The sequence below is a fragment of the Bacillus rossius genome (assembly GCF_032445375.1).
Source record: "Bacillus rossius redtenbacheri isolate Brsri chromosome 9 unlocalized genomic scaffold, Brsri_v3 Brsri_v3_scf9_1, whole genome shotgun sequence".
NCBI classification, from domain to species: domain Eukaryota; kingdom Metazoa; phylum Arthropoda; class Insecta; order Phasmatodea; family Bacillidae; genus Bacillus; species Bacillus rossius.
This window is the reverse complement of record NW_026962012.1, coordinates 21481647-21507736: the sequence shown is the minus strand read 5'-3', so window position 1 is coordinate 21507736 and position 26090 is coordinate 21481647. Positions and strand designations below refer to the sequence as shown.

The following is a 26090-nucleotide window of genomic DNA, read 5'->3' as shown; positions in this document are numbered from 1 at the left end:
GCTGTGACATCACAATCCAAGATGGCGGACCCCGGCAATGGCTGTACAAGCCGAGCCAGGGCTCGGAGTCCCCATTCTGCGCTACTGCTGCGATATCGCTGATGGTATGTCAGCATATGAAATGGCGGTAGGTTCTACTGTAATAAAAGTGCAAAGATTGTGAGTGGGACACTCTTCTTCTTGATGGTGGGCTTCAAAATGGCGGTTCTCAAGTTGACCACAATGGTAAGGGTCAAAGTCAAGGTTAATAGTCAATGTAAAGGTCAAGGTGAATAGTAAATGTCAAAGTTCACTGTCAAAGCTCAAGTTCACAATTGAAGGTCATATAAAATGGAGGTCGTGATGTCTGAATGTGACTGATGGACACTCAGCACCTGACCCGACCTTATGGTATAATAATCAGCTATTGAAGTGGTTTTACCATATCCCTTTCCTTTTAAACAAGTAGGTATAGGTGATTACGTTCCCTTAACCTTTTTTTGAATAGTAGTATTACGGTGTAATGTTTCTCTTTGTTGTGGAAAAATTAAAAAAAGTTATGTTTACAGAAAATAAAATCTACATTACAGAATGGAACATGAAATAATTAAAGCGATTTAATGAAATTTTACGAGTGCAAAGATTTTGCAAGGAATTTACTTACTTGGCTCTGTGCTGTTTTCTTTAGGAGTGTTGGTCATAGCATCATCTGCGTCTGGTCCTTTGGAGGTGTAGCTTAGGTTATTACCATTGCACTCTGTGTCCCCTGTGGAGTAAATACAGTTGGTTTAATGCTGCCTAGTAGTTAAAATATCGGCTACATTGACTCGCTCCGGCTCTGATCCGTGTTTCCTCCCACGCTTGAAGAGCCGGCGCCGTGACGGATGTCGGCGCATGCGCTCTGGCCAATCGCTGCTGTCTGACCTGTAGTGCGCGGCAGGAGGGGTTTCATGCAATAAAGTAGTTTCAATGAGTTTTTTAAGGTTGGTTTTATCAGAAAGTGTTTAACAAAACTTTATAGCCTTAAACCACTCGGTCAAAAAATTATAAAATTATTTAACATATATTGTAATGTATGTAATAAAGTGTAGAATTTTTTAAAATATGTTTATAATAATGTACCTAATTATACGATTTATTTACATATTTTGATCATAGCACTTAACCACGTATGGTATATTGGCTTACACACGCGGTTTCGCTCGTGTAATTCCAGAGCATTGCTATAACCTTACCATTGAAAGAAAAATATGTTTGTAAATCCAAACATTTTTACTTAAAAAATAGAAACAAAAACATTGTCAGGAGACTAAAAGATTTATTTCATTACGAAACCGTTTCAGAATTATATATTTTTAAAGTGGATATGCGCAGCTCTTTTATTTTTACTATAGATCAAGTATCTGATTTAAAACTTCTGTTTTAGATTGTTTACCTTCATTAAATCACACGTACCTCATTTCTATTTCTTGAGGAAGACCATTTGAAAAATTTACTAACACCCACTTATTTAATTTTACCTATGTTTATGCAATCGGTTATAATACATTAATTTTATATGGTTAATGCTTTAATACCAATACAATACCTCCTATTAAAGTATATTTGGTACAAACGCATCTTTATTTGAAAAACAAGAGTACAGAGGTCCAATTAACTATCAAATGTATTAGTTGTTCTTAGTTTGCTTAAGATTACTTCAATAAAATCCCTACATTTGTTCACAGTAGTAGTAGTATAGTGAAGATGTTCCGTGGACTGGAGACGGAGTGAGGTGGAGGTGGGGTCTATAACCGACCGACATCTGACATCACGGCAGTCATCTTGGATGACCTTCACCTTGAAATACACATTGACCACGACCTTCACTTCAGTCGCCATCTTGAATTCTGCCATCTTGTCATTGAGCACCCTAGTTCCAGAACATTGAAATTTTCCTTATAGTCACCATCTTAAATTATAATAACATGTCCTCCATCTTGCGTTCAACTGCTGGAGGCCACCATCAGGGATTATGTCAAAGCCCACTTTTTATTTTGTTTCTGTTCTGTTGGAGACCGCCATTTTAGAATCCATCATCTTTGTTTTTGGTATTTGTTCCTAGAGAACGCCATTATCGATCCATCTTATTCACAGAAGGTCAATGTTCCATTACCTACAAGAGCTTTTATGGTCCTTTTCGACATATTTAATTTAATTCTTATGCAAAAATACATTGAAAGCTCTATTATTCGAATCATAACAGCTTTCACCTCCAGGTTGGAAAACATATGCCTTCAACCACATGGCCATAGAGACAAGCAACAAACTGAGAATAATTAAGGTATATAAAAAATTACACACACATAAGGACTTGTAATTTTTTTTATTTTAAGAAATAATAAGTATCATCATCTTTTCAAGACAGAGCCACCATGCTTATTATTTTTCAATACGTGCTACCAAGAGCAATAGTTAATAAATACTAACTACTAAAGAGTGCTGCCACCATTTTTTTTAAGTAATTGATACTCTGTGCTGTGTAACATAGTACACACACCATCTGTCAGAGTGCACTATCACCATATTAGTTTAATTTTTGCCTGCTATAGTGTAGTTGTATTTACTACCGTAACATCTGTCATCTTGTCAGCTATATTGGCCACCATCTTGAAATTCTGTAAAATTTAAGCTATAAATTCTGTAAAATTTAATCTATAAATTCTGGAAAATTTCTCAAAATTATTTTAAAAAACTACTTAATATTGATTGATATCCGCAGCTCTGTCTTCTGGTCCCTCCTTGACGACTGGGCTAAGTCCGATTTCCCAAGTAACATGTAAGTTGAGCTTACCAGTCCCAGCGACTAAGTCCAAATGGGCTTCCTTTTTTGAGTGTTGTTTTGACTCGTGTATTAATGTAAATGGTTCTTCTTTTAACTTGCCTATTATTCCAGCGTCCAGTCATAAAAGTGAGTCCTAGATGTAAGGTCTTTCAGTCCACCTTTGTTTGTAGTATAGTGCTGATCGGCTAGTTTGACTCGTCTGTCATATTAGTCGAATATCTGGCTATTCTTGATAACTTTATGGAATCATTTATGTCGAACTCGATGGAAGTTGTACCATCAGCGACGGGAACCCATGATGGTATCGAAGGCGATGGGTCGTAGATTCAATTAGCATCGTCGACGGCAAATACGAAGACCTTGATGGAAGCTGTACCACCGACAGTGGAGATCTCTTCAGCGAGTACACAGATGCCGATGTAATTTGTATCACTGTCACATATAACACTAGAGGAGACTCTACAGGCGTGGTTCTACCAGCAGAAGAGATCGCTGTGCTTGCTGCAGAGGGAACCTCAAAGAATGATGGTATAACAGCTACACATCTTCAATGGCTGCAGTATAACTGGCTCACTTATGTCCACTGGAAGTCCATCGGCGTCTTCCCAGCATTGGTGTCCATACTGTAACAAGATTTTCTCGAACATCTTTAATGCTCGTCGACTCAGGAAGAGAAAATATGCTAATAGTCTTTCTCGCAAAATGTTTAGGTGTAAAATATTCACAAGCAATTTACAAGAAATGATAAGTTGAAAATACATTTGAAGACATACAAAGGCCCTGCTGTGTGACAAAAATTAAAGGTTTTGCTGCAACAGCATTGCATCAACGCGCTTAAGAGTACACTGGGAATTTATATAAGCATCCTGTTAGACCATGAAATTTTCGTCTTCATCGACTAGACATTTTTGCAGCTACTGTGATATGTTGTTTGCCTTTGTCCATTATCCACGAAGACGTAAAAGGAGTAAATGTATGAGGAAAGGTTCTCGCGTGAAGTTTAGCTGTAACAAGGGTCATGCGTGGTTTACTCGTATTGACAATTTGAGCCGACACGGGTAAAACTGTAAAGCAGAAGTCCGTGTGCCTACTGTGGAACTACCTGCAGACATATCGACTCTTCGGTTTAGTTCGTATGCGTACAAGCACTCAAATATATGTCCAGCAACCGATTGCGAACATTCCTGGACATGACTCTTAACTTAGGACTGTGATCGGTGCATTACAGGTAAATGATAGTGCATTCTAATTGGTGATATCTGCATTTCGTGATGTTTTGAAAGAATTCTATGATCTAAATGTGTTTAGTGGGTCATAAAACATTTGTACTTTTCTTGACGATATCAAGCAGAAAATAATAAATAAGGTTATTGATGAGGTAGCAACGTACGACCTTAAAAATATAACTTGTGGTTGTACTACGAATATTGTAAACCGTATCCGTTTGAGGACCAAGAGAAAAAGTACGCTTTCAAGACTATGAATACTCCTATTTACAGTTCCGAAGATGTAAAGCAGTCTGTTAAACACAGTATTGGGAAACTCTTTCAGGAAGAGGAAGACTATGTAGGCAAAGGATCTGGCTGGTCTCTGTTTTCAGTAAACCGATTAGAGCTTAGAATTAGTCAGTTCAAGCCAATGCAGAACTAATGGTTTATTAGACTGCTAACATTCTCAAATGTTCCTGTGGTAGAGAAGATAGTAAGTAATTAAATTTTATGTTTTACACTCTTGTGTTTTATGGAATCTGTCACACTTTTGGTTATATTTAAATAAATTATCTTTTTGCTTTGTGTAAATAATGAACTGAGAAAGGGAATCGATTGAATTAATCAATTTTAAATGGATAATTTTTGCTTATTTTTAGCAATTATTTTACGAATTTCTAACCCAGTAGTTACATAAATTAAAGATGGCGGCTCAGGTAACCAATGAATTGGCGGGCGTCCTGACATAAAGTACTACTGCACTCTAGCATGTAAAATTTAAACTAATATGGTTGCAGTGACCTCTAGCAAACGAAATCCAATTGGCGGCCTCCAGCAGACGAAAACAAGAAATCCACCATGATGTCATACTAGCTGACATAATATCTGCTTTGGCATTAGTGGTAGGAGTCAGTCTGCTATTGGCTTGTGTGGAGGATCTTTCGTTTTTTTTTTTTTTTTTTGCCTCACCAGGAATGAACCGAGGACTCCTTGGCATAAGTACGGTTTTTTTAATAGAAGTTTATCTAGTAATTTTTTTTAATTTTATAATAACCCCCGATTTTGTTGTAAAAAATTACGAAATTTTAATAAGGTGGACTAATTTAAAAATGGTGAAAATCCTTTTTACAAAATTTTTATTATTTAAAGTTTTTTTTTTAAGTTTTTCTAATGATAATTATGTATATTCCAGATGGCGGCTGTAAGGAAAAGTGCAAAAGTGGCGCCATAATTTTATAATTGGTGGCAATTACATCTTAATTGATAAGGCCATTACCTGAGCGGCTTAGGGTGGCTTGCCGATGATGAATTGAAGCCAATTTTTAGAAATTTTCTTATTTTTAAGGCAAAAAGTTTTTCAGACATTTGAAATTTCGAATTCATGATTTTTATCGGGTTTTGTTCCCCTAAAGAAAAGAATTTTAGAAATTTTAGATTTTTGGAAAAATGTTTAGTCTAAAAACTGGACACTTTGGTGATTTTTTGCAAATAGGGCAAATTTTGTAGGTCAAGGTCATTCAATATGGCTGCCGTGATGTCATGATGGCCGGTCATTCACCTCATCACCTCAGTTCTCGCCCTTAAACCCTGCGCCAGTCGGAACCAAAGTTTACTACTAATGAAAAATGTAAATGTTTTGAAAACTGTTAAGAGTATATGGAAACTTACCAGTTTGAACTGTGGTTTTGTTGGTGGTAGCAGCTATCTTGTGTCGTTTCGTCACTACGTCCACAACAGAGGCAATTAGCACCAGGAGTGTAGCGACAGCAGCTATACTTCTGAAAAAACACAACGCCTTAAGTACACAGATAACTATGAGTTTTCAACAAAATATTGAAAAAAGTAAATATATAGAACTTATTCCTAATACACATAAAAAGGGATTTTATGTATGTTTCAATTATAAAATGTTTTGCAATCAGTAATTGTTTTAATACTTGTGTGGTTAATATTTGCATGAAGTTTTTAGTAATATCATTTTCTGACCAATAAAATTAATAAAGTGAACTCAGTTATGGATCTAGTTCAAGAAAATATAATGCTTTGATAACACATTTTTTCGAGAACCAACTGACATTCTCTTACAATCTTGTCCTATATACCGCTTGTCTTTTGTCCGAAGTATTTTTCTCAAATTATTTCCTTCTGTTCTGTAAGTCACACGCTTGCACTACGGACTACATGTAAGAACGCAAATAGAATGTCTTTTGCGGTACACTGCCCTTTATGACGCTCTTACATTGATATTGTTGCGGGTTGTACACCTGCTTCAGTCCTGAGCCCGACCCGTGTAGTTTAGTAAAGCCCTAGTGCCCAGTGTAAGTCGTCCCACAGTGACGTCATGCGACAGCGCGGGTATGTCACCTCCGCACTAGTCGACTCCAAGAGCAACAGAGTGGTTCTGGGCTGGACCAGGTGGTATCTCAGTCGGAACTGTGCTGGCTGCAGCCGTCACCACGTGACTGTGGAGGCGCTGACACTGGCTGAGGGAGAGGACGCTCTCTCTCGACTGCGACTTTCAGCTGAAGAAGCCGAGGCTCCACGACAGACTAAATTAAGAGTGATTTTGGAAATAGCTTCTTAGAAAACAAATAGTGCTTATAGTGCTGTCGGATAAATGGCATCTTCTGTCAGTCGCTATGTAGTCAGCGGCTGAAAAGGCCCTCTCAGATTCAACGCTATTTGGTATCAGCGAGAGCAAGCTGTTGTATGCAAATTGCAAAAACATACCCCTAGACCCTCCACACTCATAGAGATCCATCTCTTTTTTAATCACGGACTCTAGCCTGTCTGTAATAGTAGCAACCATTGAGAAAGGACTTTTACAGGCTTTCAACGTATCTCCCAGTTCCTCTTGAAGTATTCTATTTGATCTTACATCAGCACGTAAATAATTCATATCCTCTGCAATCATTGAAAGAAGCAAGTCATCCTCGTTTGCCAAGTTTGCTGCAGTACCGGTATTTATTTCACTACCAGAAGTATAGGTCGAGGCTTGAGAAAGAGTATCTGGCTGTGTAGTGCGGCGATGTAATCGTCTGATTATATTCTTAATTTCCTTTCTAATAATATACTTGCTAGGTAATTGAAAAGTTTCGTCGCCCTTCAATAGTTCTAAATCATCCTGATAAATAGTCGGACATTTTAAATACAACAATGCAGCAGTTGCATTTATACGACGCTCGGAGATCCACTTTTTCATCGACTCGGCTAGATTTTATGACAGTGGAGTCTTCTGGTCCTCTAACTTGCGAAGCATGAACCGCAACGTATATTCTGGCCTACTAAATCTGCATCGCGGTGGCACAATACCTCGACGGCCAGTTTTATTGGCTGGAATGTATTTTCGAAGTCGCTAAGGAATGCATGTTCTTCACCCGTGAAAGAGTAATCGGAATTATAACTGAGAGAAAGATCGATTAAAGCCTTGGCCACACACTGCTTTACTTTATTGTATGTGCTTATCATATTGCAAAGGCTAGACCAACGAGTTTTACAATCAAGAACTAGTTGAATTGTCATGCTACCAAACTCCTGCTGATTCTGAAGGATATCATTCTTGGTGAGAGAGTTCTTAAAAAGCTTGACACATTATCTTAGTTTTGCTACAACCGAATAGTATTCCGAAGCCAGATTAGCTTGTCTTACAGGTAAAGAAAAGTATAAGCCATCGTAACTATCTGGGTTATCGTCCAATCTTCCTCCTCTTCAGTGCTGTGATTCGTGTTTTGTTCAGCTTTAGGTTCTATTTTTTTTATAAATGATGTCTGTTATACCCAACTGTATCCCGTGCGGGTGGCAAAGCTGTTGAACCGGTTCAATCAGACGTCCGATTTTCTTCATGACACTGGCTCCGTCTGTGGTTATACCAACTATGTCATTGTCTAGGGATAAATCATAATCTGATAGTTTTTCTTTTAAAAGCTGAACACAAGACTCTGAAGACATACTTCCAATTATGCGCGCCAGTCCAAGATTCCAGAAAGTAGGCTGTTTGTTGATAGTTGTATGAACATTACTATTCAGAATGCGCCTACTAATTCCAGACGTACATTCATCAAAAGAGAGTGTAAATCTATAGTCTTCGTTTTTTAGCTTTCGAAGATATTCTTTAACTTTCATTTTGATTATTTCATTATTTGATTCATATTGATGTACCGTTACAGTGCATATTTATCTTACAAATTGTGCATGTGATTCATTTAATTATTTTTTTGCTTCTCAATGGTTGCGGTCAAAGACAACCATGTCTATATGTACATTGTTCTTTGGAAACGTCTGTTTATGAAAAATAAGGTGGTTGCTAAGGACGCTAAAAGAAAAATGTATGTAATTAATGCCGAGAAGATTGAAAAAACATTACTAATCCTATCTGATGGGAAATACTAAAGGAATTGTCGTAGAGTTGATATAAGAAACAATGTTCGTATTGTAAGTTCATCCTGCTGATGTGGTATGTGTACTTTATTACATTTTTTCATGTTCTACAAGATTTAATAATTATATTAATATAAGTAACATGCTAAAGTTAAATCGGTGATACAATTTTAACAAGAAAAACTGACGATTAAATATCATTTAAAATAAATCAAATATTTCCTGGATGATATGTTTTCTGATGAAAGAAGACAAGTCATTTTCGGCACCAGAAGTCTCGTTGGAAATAACTCAAGAAATGCAACCCTGAGATTAAACTATAGCCGAGAAATTAAAATAAATTTTACCGTAAAAGAAATAATAATTAAAATTGATAGGTGTTATAATTAAACATAGATATCATAACTAAACATTCATTATATTTAAAAACACTTGAGTGTTATGTGTCCGACCTAATCCGTGTACTTGATCAAAACTCAGTCTGGTACAGGGTAGATACTATAAATCATATATTGTAGTTACACAATAATGGTAATTTAAATATTAGCTTTCCTACCTAGAGAGCAGTATGTAAATGGGGCTCCGAGATCAGGCGCCAGGCGCTGGTGCTTGGTGCCGACCGCCATCTTGGATTCTGACGTCACGGCGGCCATCTTGGATTGTGACGTCACGGCGGCCATCTTGGATAAGCGTAACGTGACACTTTTTCGTGCGTGCAGCCGGCGTAACGGGGCACAGCGTAACGGGACAAGTAGATCACGGCGGCCATTTTGGATCCGTCATCTTGGATCCGCCATTTTGGATGACGTCATTGTGTTCTCGAAAATTCCGGTGATGTGTTTTCCGCCATATTGGATGATGACGTCACCGTTGCAATTTTCGTTACGGTCGCCATCTTGAAATTTGGACGCCATCTTGAAAATCTTTATTTATTATCCGATTTTAATGAAAAAAATTCCAAAATTTATCAAAAAATTAACAAATTTGAATTCTGTTTGATTATATCGATGTACGTCCTTGGTTCGATTCCCGACGAGAGTAAACAGTCGATCCTTCCTCCATGAAAGCTACCTAGACTGATCTATCACCACCAATACCAAGGTATATATCGTCAACTGGTATGAAATCATGTCCGCCATCTTGTCTTCATCCACTGGAGACCACCATCTTGTTTTCATCTGCTAGATTGTGCCGATATCATGTAGTATAATTATCTGGTCACCACACCTTTGACCTTGACCTTGAACTTTGACCTTGACCTTGAAATTTGACCCTGACCTTGAAATTTGACCCTGACCTTGAAATTTGACCCTGACCTTGAAATTTGACCTTGACCTTGAAATTTGACCTTGACCTTAATATTTGGCCTTGACCTTGAAATTTGACCTTGACCTTGAAATTTGACCTTGAAATTTGAACTTGACCTTGAAATTTTACCCTTACTTTGAAATTTGACCCTGACCTTGAAATTTGACCTTGACCTTGAAATTTGGCCTTGGCCTTGAAATTTGACCTTGACCTTGAAATTTGACCTTGACCTTAAAATTTGACCTTGACCTTGGAATTTGACCTTGACCTTGAAATTTGACCTTGACCTTGAACTTTAACCTTGACCTTGAAATTTGACCTTGACCTTGAAATTTGACCTTGACCTTGAAATTTGACTTTGACCTTGAAATTTTATTTTGTCCTTGAAATTTGACTTTGTCCTAGTCGACCATCATGGATCCGACATTTTATGTTCAGTACATGCTACCAGGAGCGACTACCTGCTGGAGTACACCATCTTGTGCGTGTACTCGTATTATAGAGTACATTTCCATCGGGTTAATTTTATTCTAACCCGCTACATTGCAGTAATCATTTATTACCGAGGTTCCCCCGCCATCCTGAAATTTGGGCGACATCTTGGAATAGTGTAATTATTTAGCTAGAAATGCGGGAAAAATTCCAATAGTCTCCGAAAAAAAAATCAATTAATTCACAAATTGAATCGATGGATCCCTGTCCACGGTTCGATTCTTGACCAGAGACAGTTGTAACTAATTATTAAATAAATGTTAGGTTCTGTTTTCCATTACCTTTCACGGAGTTTATTAATCATTCACTCTACGAAAATCAACTCAAGTCAATATACCGGACCAACGAATTAAATCAGTGCCGATTAGCCTATTATGAAAGTCTAATTTTTCAATAATCTGAATAACATATAAGCCGATCATGTACAAAGACACACATATAGATCAATTGCCTTCAGTCCATGAGACCGAGTCATGTCATTATCAGACGTATAGGCTAGTCATTTCAGGACCACATGACCTTCGTAATCCATCGTGACATTTTTATACATTCTAAAGGACCAAGTAACCTTGTAAAATATTTTAGTAACACCAAGAGGTGATAAACTAGTAAATATTCGATCACTACATTTTGTACTACGCGCAATCAACAAAAAAGGAAGCACCAACAACGAAAAGACAGCACCGACAACGAAAAGGCAGCACATTTGGAAGCACCGTCATCGAAAAGGCAGCACATTTGGAAGCACCGACAACGAAAAGGCAGCACATTTGGAAGCACCGACAACGAAAAGGCAGCACATTTGGAAGCACCGACAACGAAAAGGCAGCACATTTGGAAGCACCGACTACGAAAAGGCAGCACATTTGGAAGCACCGTCATCGAAAAGGCAGCACATTTGGAAGCACCGACAACGAAAAGGCAGCACATTTGGAAGCACCGACAACGAAAAGGCAGCACATTTGGAAGCACCGACAACGAAAAGGCAGCACATTTGGAAGCACCGACTACGAAAAGGCAGCACATTTGGAAGCACCGTCATCGAAAAGGCAGCACATTTGGAAGCACCGACAACGAAAAGGCAGCACATTTGGAAGCACCGACAACGTAAAGGCAGCACATTTGGAAGCACCGACAACGAAAAGGCAGCACATTTGGAAGCACCGACAACGAAAAGGCAGCACATTTGGAAGCACCGACAACGAAAAGGCTGCACATTTGGAAGCACCGACAGCAAAAAGGCAGCACATTTGGAAGCACTGACAACGAAAAGGCAGCACATTTGGAAGCACCGACTACGAAAAGGCAGCACATTTGGAAGCACCGTCATCGAAAAGGCAGCACATTTGGAAGCACCGACTACGAAAAGGCAGCACATTTGGAAGCACCGACAACGAAAAGGCAGCACATTTGGAAGCACCGTCATCGAAAAGGCAGCACATTTGGAAGCACCGACAACGAAAAGGCAGCACATTTGGAAGCACCGACAACGAAAAGGCAGCACATTTGGAAGCACCGACAACGAAAAGGCAGCACATTTGGAAGCACCGACTACGAAAAGGCAGCACATTTGGAAGCACCGTCATCGAAAAGGCAGCACATTTGGAAGCACCGACAACGAAAAGGCAGCACATTTGGAAGCACCGACAACGTAAAGGCAGCACATTTGGAAGCACCGACAACGTAAAGGCAGCACATTTGGAAGCACCGACAACGAAAAGGCAGCACATTTGGAAGCACCGACAACGAAAAGGCAGCACATTTGGAAGCAACGACAACGAAAAGGCTGCACATTTGGAAGCACCGACAACAAAAAGGCAGCACATTTGGAAGCACCGACAACGAAAAGGCAGCAAATTTGGTAGCACCGACAACGAAAAGGCAGCACATTTGGAAGCACCGACAACGAAAAGGCAGCACATTTGGAAGCACCGACAACGAAAAGGCAGCACATTTGGAAGCACCGACAACGAAAAGGCAGCACATTGGAAGCACCGACAACGAAAAGGCAGCACATTTGGAAGCACCGCCAACGAAAAGGCAGCACATTTTGGATGCATCATCGAATAAGGAAGCACATTTGGACGCTCCATCAACTAAAAAAGGCAAAAAGGAAGCACAAGTTACGAGATCTAAGTCTTAGTAAGTAATCATAATACAAGAAATCAAAACATTACATTGTTATAATTTAAATTATTTATTTTATTGCTTTACATTATACAAATGCAAGTAAAACTAGTCAATATTGTATGTAGCCAGCATTCCTCAGTTCCTTGAGTATGAAGGATATTTCTTTGATGCACGAATAGTTTCCTGCACAAAGCGAACCATGTAGTAGTCTTAGCAAGTCAACCAATATGTTTGGATCTTTCCATGATGTGTAATCATTCTCTTCTACCACCATCTTCCTTGCACCTTTATAATAAATATTATGATCTCTGGTGTCTTCCGTTTTACCACCAACCTCAGGGTAACTTTCATGTTTGAGACGGTGATCATCACAAGCTTGATCAGATTTATTTAATATATCACGTCGTTTCCATCGTTTCGGTCTCAGGACACCGCCACATTCTTCGATCTTGGCAGCTTTAGGTGCTTCATCATAGTCTATGTCTTTGTCAACAGCCTCAGAGTCACTGTAACAATCACCGTAGAAGGAATCGTCTTCACCCAATTTACCGTAATAATTCGATGTTGATGATGTTGAAGTGTCTTCATCGTCTTCGTGCTTCCTTTTTAGGAGTCCATCATTTTTACAAAGTAGGAAAGATCTACTTGAATTCGGCTGGAATATATTCTCACTTTTCACGTTAAGGATTCTTCCATTGTCTTCATTCTTCCGTAAATCATCAACCTTCTTCAATTTAAGTTCTTTGTCGAGATCGGAAGAGCCAAGAAAATTATTGTCGTAATGCAGATCACTCTTCCTTAGGCTAGTAGATTCATCGTTGTCCTCTAGCTTGTACGCAGGCTTGACGCTACAAGTTCTGCCATGTCTTTTTAGGCTCTCTCTCCGTGTAAACGACTTGCTACATCGAACACAACTTATCATATTGCGCAGTGGATTTTTAACACAGTCATTCTTCTCGTGTTGTCTTTTATTCTTTCTCAAGATAAACTCTTTACTGCAAAACTTACACCTATGTTCTTTCGAAACAGCGTCAGATCCCAAATCGGAATTCATATTAGTTACTGAGACTAATGCCAGATACCAATTGAGTGTTTTAAATTAGATTCAATACTTAAATAGAAATTTTTTCATATTTCATCAGCGAGAATTAATATATCTCATGCAAAAGTACTTTATGCATGTAGTTCTGCTTTTCAACAACAGATATCGCCACATGTTGCTTGCAGGTAAATAATATTTAGTTATTTTATGCGGGATGCGGGATGCTCACTAACGATCGCAAAAGAAGGATGGCTTCGTTAGACTCCAAGGAAAAGGAAGTTCGTCTTGCATGTTGGTGCTCCACAGATGTCTCATGGCGTAATATTAATTTGACTGAGTAATGACATTTGTTAATTCCACCTGATAAAAATATTGCAAGTTTTGATTTAGTAGCAGAATTTATCGAATTAAATGTAACTCCAAATAAAATGACATGTCTCATTAGAACAAAAAAAAAATCCATGCAGAGAGCGGTTTCTCAGAATAGTCAGAAACACTTGAAGAAACCACAGGAATGATTGCAAGAACACGGGAAAAACCATCAAAATATTGTCAAGAATAATCAGGAGCACACTGAGAAAACCACTATAATATTAACAATAATAATCGGAAGCACACGGAGAAAACCATCATAATATTGACAAGAATAATCAGGAGCACACGAAGAAAACCGCCACAAGTTTTCTTTGATATCATTAAAATACAAAAAAATTAATAAAAAATAAAAACGAAAAAAAATTCAAACATTCTGCTAGCTTGTGAACTTCTCATTGTTGAGCAAAGATAGAGTTATAGTACAAGCCAGAATGTTTGAATTTTTTTTCGTTTTTATTTTTTATTAATTTTTTTTGTATTTTAATGATATCAAAGAAACCTTGTGGCGGTTTTCTTCGTGTGCTCCTGATTATTCTTGTCAATATTATGATGGTTTTCTCCGTGTGCTTCCGATTATTATTGTTAATATTATAGTGGTTTTCTCAGTGTGCTCCTAATTATTCTTGACAATATTTTGATGGTTTTTCCCGTGTTCTTGCAATCATTCCTGTGGTTTCTTCAAGTGTTTCTGACTATTCTGAGAAACCGCTCTCTGCATGGATTTTTTTTTTGTTCTAATGAGACATGTCATTTTATTTGGAGTTACATTTAATTCGATAATTTCTGCTACTAAATCAAAACTTGCAATATTTTTATCAGGTGGAATTAACAAATGTCATTACTCAGTCAAATTAATATTACGCCATGAGACATCTGTGGAGCACCAACATGCAAGACCAACTTCCTTTTCCTTGGAGTCTAACGAAGCCATCCTTCTTTTGCGATCGTTAGTGAGCATCCCGCATCCCGCATAAAATAACTAAATATTATTTACCTGCAAGCAACATGTGGCGATATCTGTTGTTGAAAAGCAGAACTACATGCATAACGTACTTTTGCATGAGATATATTAATTCTCGCTGATGAAATATGAAAAAATTTCTATTTAAGTATTGAATCTAATTTAAAACACTCAATTGGTATCTGGCATTAGTCTCAGTAACTAATATGAATTCCGATTTGGGATCTGACGCTGTTTCGAAAGAACATAGGTGTAAGTTTTGCAGTAAAGAGTTTATCTTGAGAAAGAATAAAAGACAACACGAGAAGAATGACTGTGTTAAAAATCCACTGCGCAATATGATAAGTTGTGTTCGATGTAGCAAGTCGTTTACACGGAGAGAGAGCCTAAAAAGACATGGCAGAACTTGTAGCGTCAAGCCTGCGTACAAGCTAGAGGACAACGATGAATCTACTAGCCTAAGGAAGAGTGATCTGCATTACGACAATAATTTTCTTGGCTCTTCCGATCTCGACAAAGAACTTAAATTGAAGAAGGTTGATGATTTACGGAAGAATGAAGACAATGGAAGAATCCTTAACGTGAAAAGTGAGAATATATTCCAGCCGAATTCAAGTAGATCTTTCCTACTTTGTAAAAATGATGGACTCCTAAAAAGGAAGCACGAAGACGATGAAGACACTTCAACATCATCAACATCGAATTATTACGGTAAATTGGGTGAAGACGATTCCTTCTACGGTGATTGTTACAGTGACTCTGAGGCTGTTGACAAAGACATAGACTATGATGAAGCACCTATAGCTGCCAAGATCGAAGAATGTGGCGGTGTCCTGAGACCGAAACGATGGAAACGACGTGATATATTAAATAAATCTGATCAAGCTTGTGATGATCACCGTCTCAAACATGAAAGTTACCCTGAGGTTGGTGGTAAAACGGAAGACACCAGAGATCATAATATTTATTATAAAGGTGCAAGGAAGATGGTGGTAGAAGAGAATGATTACACATCATGGAAAGATCCAAACATATTGGTTGACTTGCTAAGACTACTACATGGTTCGCTTTGTGCAGGAAACTATTCGTGCATCAAAGAAATATCCTTCATACTCAAGGAACTGAGGAATGCTGGCTACATACAATATTGACTAGTTTTACTTGCATTTGTATAATGTAAAGCAATAAAATAAATAATTTAAATTATAAGAATGTAATGTTTTTATTTCTTGTATTATGATTACTTACTAAGACTTAGATCTCGTAACTTGTGCTTCCTTTTTGCCTTTTTTAGTTGATGGAGCGTCCAAATGTGCTTCCTTATTCGATGATGCATCCAAAATGTGCTGCCTTTTCGTTGGCGGTGCTTCCAAATGTGCTGCCTTTTCGTTGTCGGTGCTTCCAATGTGCTGCCTTTTCGTTGTCGGTGCTTCCAAATGTGCTGCCTTTTCGTTGTCGGTGCTTCCAAATGTGCTGCCTTTTCGTAGTCGGTGCTTCCAAATGTGCTGCCTTTTCGTTGTCGGTTCTTCCAAATGTGCTGCCTTTACGTTGTCGGTGCTTCCAAATGTGCTGCCTTTTCGTTGTCGGTGCTTCCAAATGTGCTGCCTTTTCGATGACGGTGCTTCCAAATGTGCTGCCTTTTCGTAGTCGGTGCTTCCAAATGTGCTGCCTTTTCGTTGTCGGTGCTTCCAAATGTGCTGCCTTTTCGTTGTCGGTGCTTCCAAATGTGCTGCCTTTTCGTTGTCGGTGCTTCCAAATGTGCTGCCTTTTCGATGACGGTGCTTCCAAATGTGCTGCCTTTTCGTTGTCGGTGCTTCCAAATGTGCTGCCTTTTCGTTGTCGGTGCATCCAAATGTGCTGCCTTTTCGTTGTCGGTGCTTCCAAATGTGCTGCCTTTTCGTTGTCGGTGCTTCCAAATGTGCTGCCTTTTCGATGACGGTGCTTCCAAATGTGCTGCCTTTTCGTAGTCGGTTCTTCCAAATGTGCTGCCTTTTCGTTGTCGGTGCTTCCAAATGTGCTGCCTTTTCGTTGTCGTTGCTACCAAATGTGCTGCCTTTTCGTTGTCGGTGCTTCCAAATGTGCTGCCTTTTCGATGACGGTGCTTCCAAATGTGCTGCCTTTTCGTTGTCGGTGCTTCCAAATGTGCTGCCTTTTCGTAGTCGGTGCTTCCAAATGTGCTGCCTTTTCGTTGTCGGTGCTTCCAAATGTGCTGCCTTTTTGTTGTCGGTGCTTCCAAATGTGCAGCCTTTTCGTTGTCGGTGCTTCCAAATGTGCTGCCTTTTCGTTGTCGGTGCTTCCAAATGTGCTGCCTTTTCATTGTCGGTGCTTCCAAATGTGCTGCCTTTACGTTGTCGGTGCTTCCAAATGTGCTGCCTTTACGTTGTCGGTGCTTCCAAATGTGCTGCCTTTTCGATGACGGTGCTTCCAAATGTGCTGCCTTTTCGTAGTCGGTGCTTCCAAATGTGCTGCCTTTTCGTTGTCGGTGCTTCCAAATGTGCTGCCTTTTCGTTGTCGGTGCTTCCAAATGTGCTGCCTTTTCGTTGTCGGTGCTTCCAAATGTGCTGCCTTTTCGATGACGGTGCTTCCAAATGTGCTGCCTTTTCGTTGTCAGTGCTGTCTTTTCGTTGTTGGTGCTTCCTTTTTTGTTGATTGCGCGTAGTACAAAATGTAGTGATTGAATATTTACTAGTTTATCACCTCTTGGTGTTACTAAAATATTTTACAAGGTTACTTGGTCCTTTAGAATGTATAAAAATGTCACGATGGATTACGAAGGTCATGTGGTCCTGAAATGACTAGCCTATACGTCTGATAATGACATGACTCGGTCTCATGGACTGAAGGCAATTGATCTATATGTGTGTCTTTGTACATGAACGGCTTATATGTTATTCAGATTATTGAAAAATTAGACTTTCATAATAGGCTAATCGGCACTGATTTAATTCGTTGGTCCGGTATATTGACTTGAGTTGATTTTCGTAGAGTGAATGATTAATAAACTCCGTGAAAGGTAATGGAAAACAGAACCTAACATTTATTTAATAATTACTTACAACTGTCTCTGGTCAAGAATCGAACCGTGGACAGGGATCCATCGATTCAATTTGTGAATTAATTGATTTTTTTTTCGGAGACTATTGGAATTTTTCCCGCATTTATATCTAAATAATTACACTATTCCAAGATGTCGCCCAAATTTCAGGATGGCGGGGGCACCTCGGTAATAAATGATTACTGCAATGTAGCGGGTTAGAATAAAATTAACCAGATGGAAATGTACTCTATAATACGAGTACACGCACAAGATGGTGTACTCCAGCAGGTAGTCGCTCCTGGTAGCATGTACTGAACATAAAATGTCGGATCCATGATGGTCGACTAGGACAAAGTCAAATTTCAAGGACAAAATAAAATTTCAAGGTCAAAGTCAAATTTCAAGGTCAAGGTCAAATTTCAAGGTCAAGGTCAAATTTCAAGGTCAGGGTCAAAGTTCAAGGTCAAGGTCAAATTTCAAGGTCAAGGCCAAATTTCAAGGTCAAGGTCAAATTTCAAGGTCAGGGTCAAATTTCAAAGTCAGGGTAAAATTTCAAGGTCAAGGTCAAATTTCAAGGTCAAATTTCAAGGTCAAGGTCAAATTTCAAGGTCAAGGCCAAATATTAAGGTCAAGGTCAAATTTCATGGTCAAGGTCAAATTTCAAGGTCAGGGTCAAATTTCAAGGTCAGGGTCAAATTTCTAGGTCAGGGTCAAATTTCAAGGTCAAGGTCAAAGTTCAAGGTCAAGGTCAAAGTTCAAGGTCAAGGTCAAAGGTGTGGTGACCAGATAATTATACTACATGATATCGGCACAATCTAGCAGATGAAAACAAGATGGTGGTCTCCAGTGGATGAAGACAAGATGGCGGACATGATGTTATACCAGTTGACGATATATACCTTGGTATTGGTGGTGATAGATCAGTCTAGGTAGCTTTCATGGAGGAAGGATCGACTGTTTACTCTCGTCGGGAATCGAACCAAGGACGTACATCGATATAATCAAACAGAATTCAAATATGTTAATTTTTTTAAAATTTTGGAATTTTTTTCATTAAAATCGGATAATAAATAAAGATTTTCAAGATGGCGTCCAAATTTCAAGATGGCGACCGTAACGAAAATTGCAACGGTGACGTCATCATCCAATATGGCGGAAAACACATCACCGGAATTTTCGAGAACACAATGACGTCATCCAAAATGGCGGATCCAAGATGACGGATCCAAAATGGCCGCCGTGATCTACTTGTCCCGTTACGATGTGTCCCGTTACGCGGTGTCTCGTTACGCTGTGCCCCGTTACGCCGGCTGCACGCACGAAAAAGTGTCACGTTACGCTTATCCAAGATGGCCGCCGTGACGTCACAATCAAAGATGGCCGCCGTGACGTCAGAATCCAAGATGGCGGTCGGCACCAAGCACCAGCGCCTGGCGCCTGATCTCGGAGCCCCATTTACATACTACTCTAGAGTAAACATACTAATAATTCTTGAATTTGTATTTATTATTTTATTATAAAATTTATCTACGGATCTGGATACATAACAGTGTGATGTATATACGCAAGAAACATATACGCACAAGCTGAACATAAGACTCTGAGGACATAGTTCCAAATATGCGCGCCAGTATAAGATTCCAGAAAGTAGGCTGTTTTTTGATAGTTGTATAAACATTATTATTCAGAAAGCGCCTACTCATTCCAGACGTACATTCATCAAAAGAGAGTCTTTGTTCTTTAGCTTTCGAAGATCTTCCACTTTTATTTTCATTGTCATACCATAATTCATCACAATTAATTTAATAGTGTTTGGTGAAGAAGGTAATTTATAATTGTTACCTTTTGAAGCAAAAATATTCTTTATGACATCGGATGTGCAGAAAACTCGAAAAGGCAGTCCATCTTTCGCTACCATTCGAGAAATCATTTTTTCTTTAGTCACGTCACAGTCGGATTGAAAGTAATCACTGGTTTTCTTCTTTTTAGGGGGCGTTTGGCATTCGCTATTTTCTTGAGCCTCTTTGTCTATAGGTGATGGTGGCGCTGACGACATTGTAGTAGATGCTGACGACGACGGCAGAGACGACGCAGCAGCATCAAGTTGCAGAGTGGTTGATGTCCTTCAAACTCCCACATTCAATGTTTTTGTGTCAATTTTGTGGATTGACTTCATATGGACATGTAATCATTTTGTGGAACTGGCTGTAGTTTTCAGAATAGCTTTACATATTTTGCATTGGCCTGTCAAATTATTCACCGCTTTCTTAAAATATCTCCATACCGGCAACGAACTATTAAACTCCATGTAAGGTTCATTTTGATTGTTTGTCGACATTTTAAAAGTATTAACTTAACAGTCTAGCACTTGCGTAGCCAAATAATACAAATTTTCATTCAAATAACCCATAAAACACGTAATTTAAGCACACCATGACAGTAACTGCACAACCAAAACAAATGTAAACAAAGAAGTGCCTGCGCGCACTCGAATATATTCCGCTCACCTACTCTAGTCAGAATTAGATCACTTATTCTTTTATATTCCGCTCGCCCAACATCGTGAATACTCGGTAATAGTCGGAATAGTTTGCGTATGCAGTCCGACACTTTCTTTCGCCAGTCAGCGACTCGCTCACGCGCAGAGAATACGCGTCATGCGTCGCTGACTTCTGCCGCTCGATCTCGTCAATCTCGGCCGAGATCTCGTCATTTTGTGCTTCGAGATGATCTCGAAAAATGAGGGGAGATCTCGGATGATCGGGATCTCGCGATATCGAGATTGCATTCCCTAGTTATGATATTTTAGGGCAGGCTTATACTTTTTTTTGAAACATTTCAACAGATATAAAAAACTTTTATTTTCATTAAATTAAATCAACATTAATGTTAATATTGAATATTTGAATAGTTTGGCCAAGTATGCACCTACCCTGCCAAGTAGAGGGCGGGCTGAGTCCATACTGAGTAGTCGGGGTCAGGCACAGCTCTTGACCTCAGCACGGAGGCACCAGAGGGGAGCGAGGACTCCAGGAAGGACGTAACCTCTGAGGCAGAGCAAGAAGACGGCAAGCACACCCCCAGCGAAACCTGCCGAGCCTGCACAATCATTACACAAACATTTATTACCTGTTCTGACTGTTCTCACTAATTTCATATGTGTGCGCGTGTTCACTTTCCTCTTGCTCATCACAGACAATAAAAACAAACAATTTGTTTTTAAAATGCCATTTTTAATATATGTATATATGTTTATTTGGAATTTGCTAACTTTTACATTACTTCCGTTCAAACAAATTTATGTGTCAAATAAATTAGACACTCAATACGTAAAAAAAAGTTAATAATTATTGTAACTAAAACTGCTGTTTACATTTTGCCTTTACATAAAGTCTCTTAAAGATCCGAGATTTACAAAATTCAATTGTTCTGAAAAATTTCCTTAAATTGTTAATTATTATTGAAAGCTAATACATACTATTAACAATGTGTACTGGATTGGAATATGTTAATTAATGTCATAAACCATTGTACAGTCTTGCCACATGCACGCTATAATTTCAAAAGAAACTAATACAATTGAACAATGTCCTCATTGAACTATAGGCAGGTGGTACACACCCTGAAGATCAAGAAAGGAGAAGGATATGTAATACTTTTTGTTCTGTACGCATTGTACCTGTGTCAGCCCGAATATTCCCGGATATACACATTAAATTTCATTGTGCAAATAGCGACAAGAAGCTTTACAGTTCATCATGTTAACTTCTGAAAGCTATAACACAACGAATATATCAGGACTGGCTTCAAGCACCCAACATCGGAAGTTCACCAAGCTAACTGCTAAAGAACCAAAAGATTTAGTATATTCAAATTTCTAAAAAAATATTATTAAACACAACTAACAGCTTGCTTGCCAGCAATAAAACATCAATGTTTCAGTACATAAATCTGTACCACATTGACAACTATCATGACCGCACTAACACTTCTGAGGATCAGCATGTCGAAAACTATCACAATTAACAGCTAGCATGTCGAACAATACCACAACAGGCAGCCAGCATGCCAAAACTAACACATCTGAGAATCAGCATGTTATCACAATGGACAGACCCCATCCCAGCACTGACACATCTGTGGATCACAATGTTAACAAATAAAACAATTAACAGCCAAAATTCCAGCAGTATTATCAGTGGACCAGTATGTTTACCACTACCGCAATGGACAGCCAAAATGCCAGCACTAAAAAATTAACAGATTTAAATTTACTATACTGAACCATGTCACTGCTTTTACATATTTTGCTATTAATTATATTGTTTGGGCAAAACTGTATTAATTTTTTCTTTCCTTTATTTTTAACTTCAATTTTTTGAATAATTTTTGTACACTGAAATTTTGATGTGGACCATTTCACCTTAGGTCCTGGTTAGCAGCTCAGCTCCTCACTTCTTGAGGTGGGTCACCGCTATCCTCTCAGTCTCTTCCCCATGCTGCATCCACTGTTCCTCACAGTTCCACTGTCTCTGCACTCGGCGGGAGTGGACCTGACCTATCTGGGAGTGGCGTTGCAGGTCAGGCACCCGGGCCTAAAAAAGGGCTGTAAACTGCTCGACAAGGAGCCCCCTTTGTCTAGCAGTCGGTGAGGTGACCAAGGGAACCCCGAGGTTCCCTCTGCCTGGTTTCAGCGGCTACCATCATCCGATTAGGAAGGCGATTGCTCTTTTGAGTTGTCGGAACTATTGCCAGTTCTAGTATCCGAGACATGACCCAACAGGTCCGCGGAAAGGGTGTTGGATGCGAATATATAGCCTCTCCACACCAAATGGCAACCCTCTGCCTCCACGTTGGCACCGCTGTTTGGGGGAGGATCGTGGTGACTATGTTGAGATGGGTAGCCTCAACCTCTGGTCATAGCACCACCTTAACTAAAGAGGGCAATTCCGGGTCCAACTCTGCCTCAGTGCATCCTCAATTGCATGTATGAGACCAGAAATGTTGAAAGGGCTGAATCTGCGGGCAACAGCAGATGCGATAGAAACCTTTCTGGGGGGGTTCGACTGCCGAGCCTCGGTGCATCGGTCCCCAAAGCGCCCCATAGTGAATGGATCAGGCCCCATGGTAAAGGAAGGACTGGGTATGGTTGTTACGGTGTCGGGCAACCGGGCCTAAAAAAGTACTGTAAACTGATCGACAGGGAGTCCCCTTGTAGCAAGGTTCAAACCATGCTAACTGCTATTATTGTTGTAGCAGCAAACCACGGTCTGATTACCATCTTTGCCTTGCTAGGTGGATCTTTAGGTTTCACCAGTTTATTAGAAATGAACAAAAAAAACAAGGTGTGATTCCGTCTGAAATATAATTACTCCTTACTGAGGAAACTTATAACAGATACAAGAAAATATTAACGTACAATAGTAATTACATTCTTAAACAGCTCTCAGGTATATTCAAAAAAAATTATTGGCCAGCGGTACATGGAATTATCAAAAGTTTCATTTACGAAAAATACATAAACCAAAAAAAAAATACATATATGTCTAAATAATCCCAGTACTTAAAGTCCAGAAATTATGTTTATCTAATTAACTGCATCTTACGACGTGATTTAAAGAAAGTTCAGAAAAGGGTCAAAAGATACAGAAGCACCGGAGGTCGGGGCTTCGTTTCCCGGAGATCACGCGGCTACATGATGCCAGGGCGCTTGTGTCCTGTTGTGGAAGGGAGATGAAAATGCCAATTCGGCGTCCGGCTCTCGGACCCTGTCAGACAGGGGAGTTGGCTTCTATTTACATATGCGTCGCCAGCCAGGAACTGGATCCCGCGAATACGCGGCTGGGCGCGATCGTTTTCATAATTTCAAAAAAAAATTAAAAGAAATATAACTATTACACTTTGTACTACGCAGACGGACTAAACTACTTGAAAAAATTGTAGGGATAGCATCCCTTATTTAAGCGACTACATAGTCGGTTGTGGCCGGACAGAAGTCTTGCAGTGTCTCGTCGACTCGCCGATGATCAAACGGTCCGTCTGCAGGCGCGGCACGAAGTGTCCCGCGGAGAACCGCGTCTCGTAATTAAAGTAAATCTTGAATCAAAAGTGGAGAGGAGGGGGCTGGGAGTCCGGACCGAAAGGTCCCGAAGTTCCCCGAGTGCGCATCATAAAAAAACTCTGACTGATTTCTCGAAGTTGGTAGTACTGGCCGACTTTAGCGCTACATGTCGAGAGGAGTCTGAAATAAAAAGAATCGACTCGCCCAAGGCGTCTGCTTAAACCAAGGGTTAAAGGGACAGTTAGGTGCTACACTCTGGCGGCCTACTGGATAAGTTGGCTGGGCGGTTCACGAATTTGCCGCTAGGTGTCGTGGAGTGGTCCATCTTGGCACGCACATTTTTTATGCGAGGCGTCCTTGGAGACGGTCGCTGCCTGCTGGGGTTTCTGACCTGTCATTGGCCTTAGGCGAATTCTTAGAACTGAGTGAGAAGAGGGGTGGAGAAAGGGGGGGGGGAGAAAACGCAACGATGCTGGGAACAAGCATCCATTACATGCTTCCAGGGGAGTGAACCTAATACGTATTCGTGACAGTAAAGGCTATGGTCAGCTCGTCTCTGAGAAATGGTAACAGCTCGTCCAGAGCTGCTGTAGGCGGTTTTAGTCATGAAGTGAAGTAACGTTACAGGACTGGGACGTGCCTGTAAGCGAGGGAAATTTTAAGCTGGCTGCCAGCAAAGTATTAGATCTGCAAAATATCAGATACATCTCTGGGAAAGGTGCTTCAGACTACTGGCACAAAGTTTAAACACGAGGCGTACACTGGCCTAACAAAACGTAAATCACCCCCTTGTAACCAAATAAATTTATAAAATAAAATTTCCAAAATAATTTAAAATTATAGTAAAATTTAAAAAAAAATCGTGTCGAAATTCGTAATTTCCGGGACATCCTTTGTCAGCAGTCGGGGGAGGTACCGAGGTATCCCCGAGGTCTCTCCAGCCTGGGCACTGTGACTGCCGTTTCTAGTTGGGGCTGACGGTGGTCGTCGCCCGACGAGTTTAGGCACATCCGGGCCTTAATCGTCTGTAAATCCGTCGGGCCGAGGTACAGCGGGTCGGAGGATAATCCGAGGCGACGAGTACACCCTGCGGCTTCACTCTGAATGGTGGCGGTCTGGTCTAGCTACCGGCGAACAGTCTGCCGAGTCGACCAAAAGTTGGTAGTAGTACGGGAAGAATCCATCATGTTTGAATGGTGACCCGCTGAGGTTTCCTCTAAGGCCCAGGATTCTTGCTGGGAAGGACTCTTACTTGGTAGTGGTGCCCCGTGTGCTTTAGGGGCAAGCACGAGGGTTCCCTAGCCCTGAGACATGCTGATGTAGTGAGCGATGGAGACAGCTCCGGTTACCGACCTGGATAGCCGGGAGAGGTTGGGTAGGCCTCCACCGGACCGCGGGTTCGCTGGGTGATTGAGGAGTCCCAGTGTGAGGCGGGAGACTGGGACAGGCACCAGAAGTGATGACAACTCCGGAGGGCTGAGGGAGCATCCAACTTTCTGGTGAGCTGAGTGGGGTAGGGGGCCGAAGGTGGTACATATGCTGGGATGGGTAGCCTCAGCCCCTGTGTACAGCCAAAGCTCTAACGCCCTTCCTGGTTGTGTATGCGGCGTGATCTGCATCCATGCCCATGGGGGCCCCAGGGTGGTAGGGCCTTTAGGCTAAGAGCGCTGGGTCAAAAAAGAAAAGGTGGGAAACCCCTTGCACGGCATAATCATGTCTCTGCACTCATGCAGCATGCAGCTTCTGTTACCCTAAATGCACGACACGCCTTTTGTCAAGTCCTGACGAACACTGTCTTTGCGTTACGACATATCTGTGTGCTGATTGAATGACCGATGTAGCAGGCGCCTGCGTTTATCCCCCTACCTTTTCCTTTTGGGACCATTACCTTATGCTGTCGTAATGACAATCCACACAATTCCCCATATCTTTTTTACGAAGAGCATCTGAGCTGGGCACTTTCCCGTCACTCTGTATCCCACAATTCCTATTGGTCACTTCGGTACTAGATTACCCTTCCCGCTCGTCCCCTTGTAGCGGTTAGGTCCGCTACTTTCGAACTGCGCGCGTCATCGCGGGCCTCCGGCACTCCGCTCCCCTCCTCCTTCTCCCTCCTTTCCCCCCCCCTCCTAGTGTTTGTTCGATTTGTACTCGTCTCCCACCCTTTTGATAGGCGCATGCGCGCGCTTCGGCGCGAGCATATAAATTGAGCTGCAACCATGTTGAGGGCCTTCTTCTACTGGTTTGATTTGTCAGGCTCGGTTGTCAGTGATAGCTGATCTGTTTTTTGTCTACT

The 26090-nt window shown here is 40.4% G+C and overlaps 1 protein-coding gene across 1 annotated transcript in view; it reads right to left on the bottom strand.

The window, feature by feature from the left end:
- LOC134542677 (O-acyltransferase like protein-like) overlaps positions 1-26090 on the bottom strand; it is a 101747-nt gene that overhangs the window by 53818 nt on the left and 21839 nt on the right. Inside the window, exons 3-5 of the mRNA XM_063387119.1 lie at positions 20666-20832; positions 5680-5789; positions 644-745 (exon numbers count right to left, since the gene is read on the bottom strand). Coding sequence (XP_063243189.1) covers positions 644-745; positions 5680-5789; positions 20666-20832 — 379 coding nt within the window. The remainder of the gene's footprint in view (positions 1-643; positions 746-5679; positions 5790-20665; positions 20833-26090) is intronic.